The following is a 13,654-nucleotide window of genomic DNA, read 5'->3' as shown; positions in this document are numbered from 1 at the left end:
AATAAACCTGTTTTGCAATCGAAGCCCTCTTTTTCTTTTCAGGGGACATTTGAAAGGCTTGTATTGCCTCAAGTTCTTCTGAATGGCAGATCCACTGTCAAGTTTATTTCATGTCCTATCATGGGTGGTTTTAAGGAATGTCTGATAGCAAGATAGGAATTGGCCCACAAGTGGACATTTTTTGGTCCCAAGTTCCAGTAGTTGTTGCTGGGAGGTGCTTTACAGGCTTGGGCTGTGGCCCAGAGAATTCTTCCAACAAGCTCTCTAACTTCCACCCTACTCTGAATGGGCTCAGGAGTCTCACTGCTCCTCATTTCACATTTCTAATTAATGGTGCTTGAGGGGTAGATTTCTGTGCCTCTGTTTGACATCACTAGGGAGGGGGACAAACCCCAGTGACACACACAATCCACTCAGTAAAAGAGACCCCACTTCACTTGAAGCCTGTTCAGGCTACCCTTAATACCACCAACCTTAATGTTCCCAACTGTAGTTCACAAGGCCTTTAGGAACAAGTTCTGGTTTTATGATAGTAGCTCAGGGAAGACACAACTACAGATAAAACATTCCAATTTTCATCTAATCTACTCAATCTCATCATCTTAGTCTGTTCAGGCTGCTATAGCCAAACACCTTAGACTGAGTGACTTATTAACAAGAGAAATTGATTTCTTGTAGTTCTGGAGGCTGGGAGTCCAAGATACTAGCAGATTTGGGGTTTGGTGAGGGTCTGCTTCTTAACTGGCATCTTCTGTGTCCTCCCGTGGAAAAAAATAAAAGTAGCTCTCTGGGGCCTCTTTTATAAGGACATGAAACCCATTCACAAGAACACCCTCATGGCTGTTCACCTCTCACAGGCCCCATCTGCTAATGCCATCACCTGTGTGGTTGGGTTGTCCAACAGGAATTTGGGGGATGGACACAATCACTGCATCCACCTACCCAACCTTTCTATATCCTCTCAATCTGACTAAAAGCCCACCTCAGGGCTTTTCTAAAGGCTCTTGCATCAAGGAATCCTGGAAATTGTTCTGTACCCTCTGACTTTATTTCCCACTTATGTCCAGAAAGCTTTGAGTTCATAGGGGGCTGACCTTTGTCATTTTTCACCTTGACTAATCTGATTGTGCCCTCAGTGATTCCAGGTGGGGTCACACATTGTAATCTCTGCCAGCTTTTAAAGTTGGAGTAAATATAGCAGAGTTGCTTGGGCCCCCTTAAAATACAGAGGGCCCCTAGGTGGTCCCATTGATTCATCCAACCTTCCAAAGTGCTACCTTAAGACTTGTTTCAAGCCTATGAATGTCTGTTCCAAGGGTTTTGGGAACCCTGTGCCAGGAACTGTGGGCAAAGACCAAATATACATTTTAAATTATACTACAGGGACATCCTTCAACCCTATCAGCAGGTAAAGGAGGAGCCAGGTGCGGTGATTCACACCTGTAATCCTAGCACTTCAGAAAGCCGAGGCAGGAGGACCCCTTGAGGCCCAGAGTGATGGGTCAAGACCAGCTTGAGCAAGAGTGAGACCCCATCTCTGCTAAAAATGGGAAAACAAGCCGGGCATGGTGGTGCCCGCCTTTAGTCCCAGCTATTTGGGAGGCTGAGGCAGGAGGATCTCTTGAGACCATGAGTTTGAGGTTTCAGTGAGCTATGGTGAGGCCCCTGCACTCTAGCCCAGCAACAGAGTAAGACCCCGCCAAGGTCCTAAAATGTTATCCTAATGAACATCTGCTCTAGGTGTGACCCATGCCAGAAGAAAAGCAGTTTCAGGTTTCTAGAAAATACCCGTTTATCTTCCATAGAAGCAATGTTACAATGAAGGATATAGTTTAGGTCCAAGAACTAGGCAGGCTGTAAATAGCAGAAATGATAAGCAAAATTACACATGATGCTATAACATAAACCTTGACTAATGTTTTGCTCTAAGTTCTTTAAATTGGGCGATGCCACCTGGCACATTTTTAGGGGACATTTCATTGTATCATAGTCTTCACTTCCAACCCTGGAGACTCTAGAGTCTATTCTCTAAGCCAGGTACTACTGAGGACCAACAGGAGTGGGGCTGTTAACTGTGACCTCGGGTAGAAATTGGACACATGAGCATCCCCTAATGCTGATGTGCTCTCACAGTGGGAAAGAAGAGTTTGAGTTTAGATAATGAATTCAGATAATGAATGCATACCCACGTTTCCAAGGGATGTGTCCTGGACATAGCTTGTGACCCCCATGGGTGAAAGGGACCCCACTGTCTAACATGATCACCATGATTTCCTGACACATTCAGGTGTGTACCTTGAATGTCCGGACTCAGAATCCCCAAAGGCGTGACTAGGAGGAAATAAAGCCAAATGGTCTGTGTCTGACCAACTCAGCTACACCATCATAGCTTGAAAGCCCCACAGATACAGAAAGGAAAGGACAGGCCATATATTTCAATAAAGCTGTGTTTACAGACAGAGACATTTGAATTTCACACAATTTTCATGGGTCAAAAGATTTCTTCTGGGCGACACCTATGGCTCAAAGGAGTAGGGTGCTGGCCCCATATGCTGGAGGTGGCGGGTTCAAACCCAGCTCCAGCCAAAATGCAAAAAAAAAAATTCTTCTGATTTTTTTTTTTTTTAAATCATTTAAAAATTTACAAACAAGCTCAGTGGTTAGGGCGCAGGCCACATACACTGAGGCTGGCAGGTTCAAACCTGGACCTGGCCTGCTGCTAAAACAACAATGACAACTGCAATAAAAAAATAGCCGGGCATTGTGGTGGGCGCCTGTAGTCCCAGCTACTTGGGAGGCTGAGGAAAGAGAATCGCTTAAGCCCAAGAGTCTGAGGTTGCTGTCAGCTATGGCACCACAGCACTCTATCAAGGGCAACGTAGTGAGACTCTGTCTCAAAAAGAAAAAAAAAAAAAGTATAAACATCCAGGCACAGTGGCTCATACCTGTAATCCCAGCACTTTGGGAGGCAGAGGTAGAATGATCACTTGAGGCCAGGAGTTTGAGACCAGCCTGAGTAACAGAGCAAGACCCCACCTCTACAAAAGGTACAAAAATTAGGTGCAATGACTCACACTTGTAATTCAGCAACTCGGGAGGCTGAAACAGGAGGATCACTGTGTCCAGGAGTTTGTGTTTGCAGTGCACAATGACTGCACCACTGCACTCTACCCAGGGTAACAGTTTAAAAATTTTAAAGAACTAAAATTAAAAAAATAAAAAAGTATGGGCGGTGCCTGTGGCTCAAGGAGTAGGTTGCCGGTCCCATATGCCGGAGGTGGTGGGTTCAAACCTAGCCCTGGCCAAGAACCAAAAAAAATAATAAATAAAAAAGTAAAACCGTACAAACTGTTTCAGTTCACTAGCTGTACCAAAAAGAAGCTACTTTTGTCTTTTTACCTATGGTCTATAGAGGGTCAAGCCCTGCTATGAGCAATAGGGAAACAGGATAGGGTTGAAATAGGAGATGAACAACGTCAGAGCTGTGCTTCATGCAGACCATTGGCAGCTGGTAGGAAAATGAGCTCTGCCATTCTAGACGGACAAGGACCAGTCTCTGCTGCTCCTCACTATACCCGGGGGCCTGTGTGTTAGTCTGCTCAGGCTGCAAAATACCACAGACTGGGTGGCTTAAACAACATGCATTTATATCTCAGAGTTCTGGAGGCCAGAGGCTGAGCTCAAGGTGCTGGCAAGGTAGGTTTCACTCCCAGGCCTGTTCTCTTGGCTTGTAAATAGCCACCATGTCCCTTTGTGTTCCCCTGACCTCTTCTTTGTGGGCGCCTGAAGACAGTGTGAGCGAGTGAGCTGGTCTGGTGTCTCTTCCTGTAGGATACTGATCCTGTTGGATCTGAAGACATTACTGATCAACACACAGAGGGCATAGTGAGTGGAGGCTGGAGATGCTGCTCGACATCCTACAACACACAGTTGTCACCCACCACAGAGAATGATCCAGCTTAGATGTCAGCAGTGCTAAGGCTGTCTCCCCGATGATAACGGTTTTCATCGATGGCTGCTATGGGGAACCAATGGATGTGGTGGCACTATTCGGTCTGAGGGGCATCCAGCGCACTCCCATTAGTATCAAGAATGCCTGTGTGTCTCAGCACTGCAAGGCCCGCCTCACTGCCACATTCAACCTGTTTCTGGAGGCTAAGTTTGCCGTGGTTCTAGAAGAAGACCTAGACATTGCTGTGGATTTTTTCAGTTTCCTGAGCCAATCCATCCACCTGCTGGAAGAGAATTGACAGCCGGTACTGCATCTCTATAAAAAAAAAGGAAAAAAAAGAAATAAGGAAACATGTGATGTCTCATGCCTATAATCCCAGCACTTTAGGAGGCTGCAGCTAAAGGATTGCTTGAGGCTAGGAATTCAAGATCAGCCTGGGCAACACAGTGAGATCTCTGTCTCTACAAAAAATTTAAAATTTAGCTGGACATGGTGGTGCACACCTATAGTCCCAGTGACTGAGCCCAGGCATTCAGGGGTGCAATGAGCTATGATGCCAAGACCCCATCTCTAAAAAAAAAAAAATGAAAAGAGAGAGAAAGAAGGAAGCCTCAATGTGATTCAGCCCTAAAAAGGAATGAATGGATTTCTGATACACTCTAATTAGGATGTGCCTCAGAAACACTGTGCTGAGTAAAAGAAGCCAGACACAGAAGACAATGTCATATAGGATTCAATTATATAAAATATCCAGAACAATATCCAGGCATGGTGGCGGGCACCGGTAGTCCTAGCTTTTCAGGAGGCTGAGGCAAGAGGATCACTCAAGTCCAAGAGTTTGAGGTTGCCGTGAGCTATGATGACACCATGGGTGATGGAGTGAGTCTCTGTCTCAAAATAAATAATCTTGAACAGGTAAATCTATAGAGACAGAAAGCAGATTACTGACTGCCAGGAGACAGGGGTGAGAGAGTGAGGTGTGACTGCTAATAGGGTTTCCTTTTGAAGTGATAAAAATCGGAAACTACTGGGTCATGGGGCACACCTATAGCCAGGACTCAAGCATTACGGAAATAATCCATGTAACCTAAAACATTTGTATTCCCTTAATATTTTGAAATTTAAAAAATAATTCTGAAACCAGAACAGAGGTCACACATTGCGACCACATTAAATGTCACTGAATTGTACAATTTGAAAGGGTTAATTTTGTGCCACGTGCTTCCACCTAAATTTAAAAGTAGAATGAATTCCTAACCTCTCATCTGATTTCTGTTAGTTTTTCAGAAGGGGACCCGAGGCATATATAAATTATCCCTGGAGAGTTTCAGAGACAGGAAGAGACAGAACCTCGATTCCCTCTGGGATCTGAGCCAGAACCTGTATTCCCTATGGGATTGGAGCCAGGGCTTCGGGCCAAACCTGCTGGTGTCTCTATACCTGAACAAGCCTCAGGTACCTCACCTGTCCCTGGGAGGGGTTACTGCCAATCTTACAGTTAGGGTGAAGCCTAGTGGAGGACACATGGGCCATTCCTGCTGGTGATATTTAATGTCAATTTGCACCTGGCACAATGAACATTGGCAGAATGAATAAGTCAGACAGACACAGCCCTGGAAGCATAGCTAACACTCAGAGTGTGTACATGGTCTTTCTCATTCTTGCTGTTTAAACCTAGGTAAAAGACATTCTCTCTATAAGCCTCTATCATCGCCTTTGTAAATGGGGAGGATTAAGAGCTGACTTGTTTTTCTCCAAAATTCATATGTTTATGTTGTAACTCCAAGTACCTCAGAATGGAACTGTGTTTGGGGATACAGTCATTAAAGAGATAATTAGGTAAATTGGAAGTGAGAGGAAAACTAAATGGGTCTTTCACACAAATGTGAACCAGAACCTTCCAACTCAGCACAGACAAGAGGAAAAAGAACCAAAGAACCACAAAGGACAAGGAGAGAGGAGCCCTGGTCTGGGTCCCTTGTGTTTGGAATGAGCTGGACCCCAGGACATACCAGGACACAGCCATATCCACCTGGGTCTGCAGCCAGGGGCGCCCTCAGCTGATTTGGGGATCCACTGAGTGAGGGAGAGCCCACAGTCTGGCAGATGCTCCTAATTGCTTGGTGTCAACAGGTCGCTGAGCTAATGCTGCCCAGGATATCAGGGGATAGCCATCCCCAGGGATAGCTTCCGGAACTCCCTGGAACCCAATCAAGTCCAATTAGCCAAAAAGGCAGGAATGTGGACTGGGAGGAGAACAGGGCTGGAGGGATTCTCAGCGGGCGGCAGGCCTGGCCCTGAGACTGTCTTACTCAGGGAAATAGACCTCTGGCCTTGACCCCACCAGGGCAGAACAGAGAGAACCCAGGCTTGGGTCACCGAGGTCTGTCTGTTCAACAGGGCTTTGGCTGTGGGACCCCAGTGATGTGACCCTTTGTGGTTAATTTGATGTTCTGCTCACCAGGCCAAAATCATTAAAAGGCCACATCTCAGTAAGGCAGACAGGGATAAATACTGTGTGATTGTAATTCTTTGAGCGACCTGGGACAGGAAAATTCATAGTGACACAAAATGGAAATGAGGGGTTGGAGGTGGTGCCCTGGGGAGTTAGTGTTTAATTGGCCTGGAGTTTTGGACGCACTGTGAATGTGTCTGATGTCATGGAATTATACACTTACAAATAAATGGTTAACACGATCGATATTATGTACATACTTTACCACAATGAAAAAAAAGACCTTGACTAAGTGTGAAATCAGCATTTAACAATTTGATGAAATTGCTTCATGAAATGTGTAGGTTGAATTATTAGTTACAGAGCAGCGTTTCAATATTTGGGGCCATGTGCTTGCTAGATGTAAATGCTTAATAAATTGAACATTAAAAATAAATAAATCTTACAAAGCTCCATGTCAAGGCAGGCGAGAAAGAGACCGGCTGGGCTCCAGCAGGATTTCCAGGCTTTTCCACACAGAGCTCCGTGGCTTATAGGGATGAGCCTGCCCTCACCCCCAACCCCACACCCCCTCTGTGGCCGGTGCTCAGGTGAGTCACAATCGGTGAGATGGCCCAGGTTGGAGCAACAGGCATCATCCTGCCTTGTCTGAAACGGCCCTGTCCAACCCCAGCTGCTGACCTCAGGGAATTCTCCAGCCTGAGGATGTCATCTTCCATTCCCTGGTTCATCCCAGATCCCACCTGTGGTGGAGAAGTTCCTGTCCTTGCAGTGAGGCAGTCTTGGGGTGGATGGAAGCTGCTTCTCATCAGACTCATTAAACAGTCATAGGCCAAAGTGAAGTCAGCTTGGGTGATGCAGAGGCCCATTGTAGCCTCACTCACCACTTCTGACAGGACTACAGCTGTGACCAGGGCACCCCCTTTACCTAAGGATGCCCCCATGGTATCTCTGATTGGACCCTGGACTAGTTCCCTGTGGCTGTTGTAACAAATGACCATGACTGGGTGACTTCAAACAACAGAAAGTTATTGTCTCACAGTGTTGGAGGCCAGAGTGCAAATGTCACCAAGGCCACACTCTCTCCAGAGGCCCTAGGGAAGGATCCCTCCTTGTCCCACCCAGCATCTAGGGGCTCCTAGTATTCTTTGTCTTGTGGACACATCACTCCAATCTCCGCCTCTGTCTTCACATGGCCTTCTCTGGTTCTCCATCTTAAATCTCCCTCTGTCTTTCTGTTATAAAAGCGCTTGTTGGGTCAGGCATGGTGGTTCAAGCCTATATAATCCCAGTACTTTGGGAGGCTGAGATAGGAAGATTTCTTTTTGCAGTTTTTTTTTTTTTTGGCCAGGGCTGGGTTTGAACCCACCACCTCCGGTACGTGGGGCCGGTGCCCTACTCCTTTGAGCCACAGGCACCTCCCAGATAGGAAGATTTCTTGAGGCCAGGAGTTCAAGACAGTCTGGGCAATAGCACAAGATCCCATCTCTACAAAAAATTGAAAAGCTTTCTTGGAGTGGTGGCACATACTTGTAGTCCCAGCTACTTGGGAGGCTGAGGCTGAAGGTTGGCTTGAACCCAGGAGTTTGAGGCTACAGCTATAAGCTATAATCAGGGCACTGAACTCCAGCCTTGGCAACAGAGTTCAAGGTAACACAACAACAACAAAAAAACCACTTGCCTGGGATTTAAAGCCTAATGGATAATGTGGACTCATGTTGACATCTTCACTAAATTACATTTGCCAAGGCTCTTTCCCAAATAAGGACAAACTCATGGCCTCAGGGAGTCAGGATGTGGATATAAATTTGGGGGGCCACCTTTAACCCCACTACACAGCCCCTGAGCACACTATACCTGAAGATTAAACATCTGCCTAAAACATATCAATTCTTTGGGTGAACCTGGTCAGACTCGGTAGTCCCAGGATGGAGAATAGAATCCAAACCTCCAGCACAGATAACCAAGGCCCCTGTGTTCAACGTCGCATAGCTAGAAGGACCCGCCCATGCCAGGCCATGGTTCAGAGGGCTAAGCTGGGGCGTCCAAGGGAGAATTGAGGCTACATTGCTGTGCAGTTCCTGCTCAGGGGCTCAGGGGCTCAGGTCTCAGGCCACAGACTTGCCTCCCAGTCCTGTCTGCTACAATAGGAATTTAAACACGATTCACCTCTCTGTTCTTGAAAATGCTAAATATACAATTACCATATAAGCCTGAGATTTCACTCTTTGGTGCATTCTCAATAGAACTGAAAATAGGGCTTGGTGCCCATAGCTCAATGAGTAGGGTGCTAGCCACATACAACGAGGCTGGCGGATTCAAGCCTGGCCTGGGCCTGATGAACAACAACGACAACTGCAACAAAAAAATAGCTGGGCATTGTAGTGGGCGCCTGCAGTCCCAGCTACTCAGGAGGCTGAGGCAAGAGATTGCTTAAGCCCCAGAGTTCAAGGTTACTGTGAGCTATGAGGCCATGGCACTCTACCGAGGGTGACATAATGAGATTCTGTCTCAGAAAAAAAAAAAACTCAGTGCCTGTAGCTCAAGTGGCTAAGGTGCCAGCCACATACATCAGAGCTGGCAGGTTCAATCCAGCCCAGTCCAATCCAGCCCAGTCCTGCCAAGCAATGACAACTACAACCAAAAAAATAGCCGGGTGTTGTGGTGGGCAGCTGTAGTCCCAGCTACTCGGGAAGCTGAGGCAGGTGAATCGCTTGAGCCCAGGAGTTGGAGGTTGCTGTGAGGTGTGATGTCACAGCACTCTACCCAGGGTGACAGCTTGAGGCTCTGTCTCAAAAAAAAAGAATTGAAAATAGGTGTTCACACAAAAACATGGTTGTTCACAGCAGCACTATTAGCAATAGCCAAAATGTGGCAACAGCCCATATGTCCATCGGACATGAATGAATACAAAAAGGGTTTCATGCAGATGGTGGAATACTATTCAGCCACAAAAAGGAATGAACCATGGACCTGCATTACAATGTGGATGAAACTCAAGGAAATGTTGACGAGTGAGAGAAGCCAGACACGACACAGAAGGCCACACAGTGTGTGATTCCATTGATATAAAGTGTCCAGAACAGGCAAATCCACAGAGATGGGAAGCAGATCAATGACTGCCAGGGGCTGGGGGTGTGACTGCTAAGGGGGGATGAAAATATTCTCTAATAACTAAACAGAGGTGGTGTTTCCACACCACTGTGAATGTGCTAAATGCCACCGAATTGTATACTTCAAAATGGTTAAAATGTGAATTTTGTGTTACATAAATGTTACCCCAATTTTTAAAAAAAAATTTTTTAAAGTGACAGTGACGTGTCTCTGTCACTTTTTCTTCTCCATGAGAGGAACCCACTTCCAACTCTTTTTGGAAGTGCTCTAAACTTTCTTTTTGTTCTTCCTAAATAAAATTTCTCTGTTACCCTGGTGGAGGGAGGGAGGCTTCATCTGAAACATTTCCTGTAGCCATTCAACAGCCACATCCACCCCTCGGTTTCCTCTTCATAGATCTTAGATCTTGCTCTAACATGGGTGATTTTGTATTAAGTGAATTTCACCTCAATTAAAAAGAACCAAAATACTCACCACTCTAAACTATTGTCACCTCATTTGTAAAGCCAGGATAACAATCTTGTCTGAAGATATTATGGGGTGTCCAGATCTGCTGGCCCAGAAAAGTCCTCAATGCCTATTAATTCATATCCTGTAGGGTTTCTCTCTGCAGGCCTGAGTCTCTTATCTATGGAGGCAACACCAAGATGTCAAGAACACACTGGGCTGCAAGATGTTCACTGGGTCATTGTTTGTAGTAGCAAGTAATTTGAAACAACCAAAACGTGAAACAAAGTTTGCTACACCACAAAGAGCAATGACCTTGGAAGATGATTGACCTGAAAAGAGGCTCATGGTATTGCAGATGAGAGGAAGGTAAAAAGGCACATTTCATCCCTGTTTTTGTCAGAAATTGGATGGGTAGGCGGCGCCTGTGGCTCAGTGAGTAGGGCGCCGGCCCCATATGCCGAGGGTGGAGGGTTCAAACCCAGCCCCGGCCAAACTGCAACAAAAAAATAGCCAGGCGTTGTGGCGCGCGTCTGTAGTCCCAGCTGCTCGGGAGGCTGAGGCAAGAGAATCGCGTAAGTCCAAGAGTTAGAGGTTGCTGTGAGCCGTGTGACGCCATGGCACTCTACCCGAGGGTGGTACAGTGAGACTCTGTCTCTACAAAAAAAAAAAAAAAAAATTGGATGGGTATTATGTGGTCCAAGATGTGAACCGTGCTGAGCTTTCTCAGTGGTGGAGATTCTGGATTCTTTGTAACTCTCCTCTTTTGATTATCTCAATGTTCTACAATGAGCCTGTCAAAAGAAGTCCAATCAAATGTGAGAAATAGGCCCAGTGCCAGCCACATACACCTGAGCTGCGGGTTTGAATCTAGCCCCGGCCTGCCAAACAACGATGACGGCTGCAACCAAAAAATAGCTGGACGTTGTGGTAGGTGCCTGTAGTCCCAGCTACTTGGGAGGCTGAGGCAGGAAAATGGCTTGAGCCCAGGAGTTGGAGGTTGCTGTGAGCTGTGATGTCACAGCCCTCTACAGGGCGACAGCTTGAGACTCTGTCTCAAAAAAAAAAAATGAGAAATACTAGAAGATTAGTATGATGTGTGAGTTATATTTTATTTATTTATTTGTTATTTATTTATTTATTCATTTTTTGAGACAGAGTCTTACTATGTTGCTCTGGATAGAGTGCTAGGACATCACAGCTCACAGCAACCTCAAACTACAGGAGCCTGCCGCAATGCCTGGTTAATTTTTCTATTATTATTTTTATTTTTTATTTTTATTTTAGTAGAGATAGGGTCTCACTCTTGCTAAGGCTGGTCTCCAACTCCTGAGCTCAAGCAATTCACCCATCTCAGCCTTCCTGAGCGCTAGGATTATAGGCGTGAGCTGCCATGTCTGGTCTAACTTCTATATTTAGTGGAGTCAGGGCTGCACTCTTCCTCAGACTGACCTCGAACTCCTGAGCTCAAGGGATTCGCATGTCTCAGCCGCCCAGAATCCTAGAATTATAGGCATGAGCCAGTGTGGCAGATTCTTCATTTTTTTAAAGAGTGCAAAGATTTACTAGTGTCATCTGTGGATGCATGATGGTCTCTGGCCAGCTGCAGAGGGCAAGAGCGAATTGGCCAGAGGGTTCGCCCAACAGAACGACTAGGTAAGTCTCCTGGTGCAGTGCCCTGCTCTCTGCGAGCCTCTCTCCCCTGTTTCCTCCTTGAGCAGGAGGCCCCTGGAAGGTGCTGTCTTCCCCCACCCCCAACCACTGTTGAGGCCCACTGTCCATATTTAGTTTCCAGCTCAATGTGGGAGGGAACGTCTCTGAGGAGTGAGTTTACAGGTGGTGGGGCAACAAACTACCCCCTAGTCTAGGGATGCCTTGATAGAGTCACATGTACTGACCTGCTCAGGTAGAACTGACCCGCCCAGGAAGAATCAAGTGCATGTCCCACCCAGGAAATAATGAATGCGCCAATCCCTGCTCCCCTGACCCTTTAAATCCCCATCCACCATAGCCCATGTGTGGAATTCTTTCCCGGTTGGGGATTTCACCTCATCTGCACGCAGGTGGAATAAAGACCACATTGATCACATGGAACCAGGACTCCTTTTTCCTTTTGTTTGATGCCTCAGAATAATCTGTCATCCTCTCATGCCTGACCTGGGGTGGGGAGCTCGCAGATAATTTCAGGAAAAGAGACATCAGGCTTTGATCCATCTCTGTAATCTCTTCCTTCTGGTCTGTTCTCCCCAGCCTGCTTCAGTGTACTTGGGGCAGATTAGGGGTTCCAACACAGTCTCCTATTACTCCTGTAGGCCACATACTGTCTCTAAAATGGAGAGTTCTGACTTTGCTCAGTTGGAGTTACCTCAAATCAGGAGTGCCAAAGGTAAGTGCTGTGCATATCTAGGGTCTGGATCATTCTTCACTGTTGGTAGGAAAGTGTTGTCCTGCGTGTGATAGGATTTTATGCAGCATCCCTGGGCTGACTCATTGGATGCCAGTTGCCTCCCTCAAACCACCCAAAAGGCCAGATGGGGTGGCTCACATCTGTAATCCCAGCACTCTGGGAGGACAAGGTGGGTGGATTGCCTGAGCTCGCAGGTTTGAAGACTAGCCTGACCCAGAGCGAGACCTTGTCTCAAAAAAAAAAGAAAAAAGGGGCGGCGCCTGTGGCTCAGCGGGTAGGGCGCCGGCCCCACATGCCGAGGGTGGTGGGTTCAAACTCGGCCCCGGCCAAACTGCAACAAAAAAATAGCCGGGCGTTGTGGCGGGCGCCTGTAGTCCCAGCTACTTGGGAGGCTGAGGCAAGAGAATCACCTAAGCCTAGGAGTTGGAGGTTGCTGTGAGCTGTGTGAGCCACCGCACTCTACCAAGGGTGATAAAGTGAGACTCTGTCTCTACAAAAAAAGGAAAAAAAAAAAAAAGAAAAAAGCTGGGTGTTGTGGCAGGCACCTGCAGTCCCAGCTACTTGGGAGATTGAGACAAGAAAATTGCTTAACCCCAAGATGTTGAGGTTGCTGTGAGCTGTGATGCCACTGCCCTCTACAGAGGGCAACAAAGTGGGACTCAGTCTCAGAAAACAAAACAAAACCACCCAAAACTTGTGACATACCAAAATGTCCCCAGACACTGCAGATGTTCCCCTAGTGATCATCTCTGGTTGAGAAGCACAATCCTAAATGAACGGGGCCCCTGCAAACTTCAGAGCAGAGTACAACTCACACACCAAACACTAGACAGCACAGAACAGAGGAAACCACAAAATGCTGGCGGGTGGTTGCCTCTGACATGGTAGACTGGCGAATCCACCATGAATGATTCAGTGAATGGTTTTATGCACACTTTCTAGTATTTGCCTGTTTTCTACAGAGGATATATTACTTTGGTGGTCAGGAAAAACAAAATTTTCATACAGTCATTAATCTTCAAAATTTACAAAAAGCAAGCAGTGCATAGATGGAGTGCTACCCTTACAAATGTAATAATGTAAAGCAAAAGGAAAATCCATCAGGAGTAAGAATAGTATGATGTACAGACATAACTCCTATTCAATGGTGCATAAGAATTCTTGAAAAAGAAATAAAGGCAAGGGCGGCTCCTGTGGCTCAGTCGGTAGGGTGCCGGCCCCATATGCCAAGGGTGGCGGGTTCAAACCGGGCCCCGGATGAACTGCAACCAAAAAAAAA

At 46.5% G+C, this 13,654-nt stretch overlaps 1 protein-coding gene across 1 annotated transcript in view; it reads right to left on the bottom strand.

Annotated features, from left to right (window-relative positions):
- Positions 1–157: 157 nt before the first annotated feature.
- The window catches only part of LOC128581015 (uncharacterized), a gene marked incomplete at its 5' end in the record, with an annotated part of 42,995 nt that continues 29,498 nt past the window's right edge, over positions 158–13,654 (bottom strand). The window contains one exon of the mRNA XM_053583475.1: positions 158–3,198. Coding sequence (XP_053439450.1) covers positions 2,524–3,198 — 675 coding nt within the window. The remainder of the gene's footprint in view (positions 3,199–13,654) is intronic.

Source organism: Nycticebus coucang, chromosome 3 (genome assembly GCF_027406575.1).
Source record: "Nycticebus coucang isolate mNycCou1 chromosome 3, mNycCou1.pri, whole genome shotgun sequence".
In the NCBI taxonomy this organism is placed as follows: domain Eukaryota; kingdom Metazoa; phylum Chordata; class Mammalia; order Primates; family Lorisidae; genus Nycticebus; species Nycticebus coucang.
Note: the sequence above shows the minus strand (reverse complement) of the source record. Positions and strands in the feature narration are given on the sequence as shown.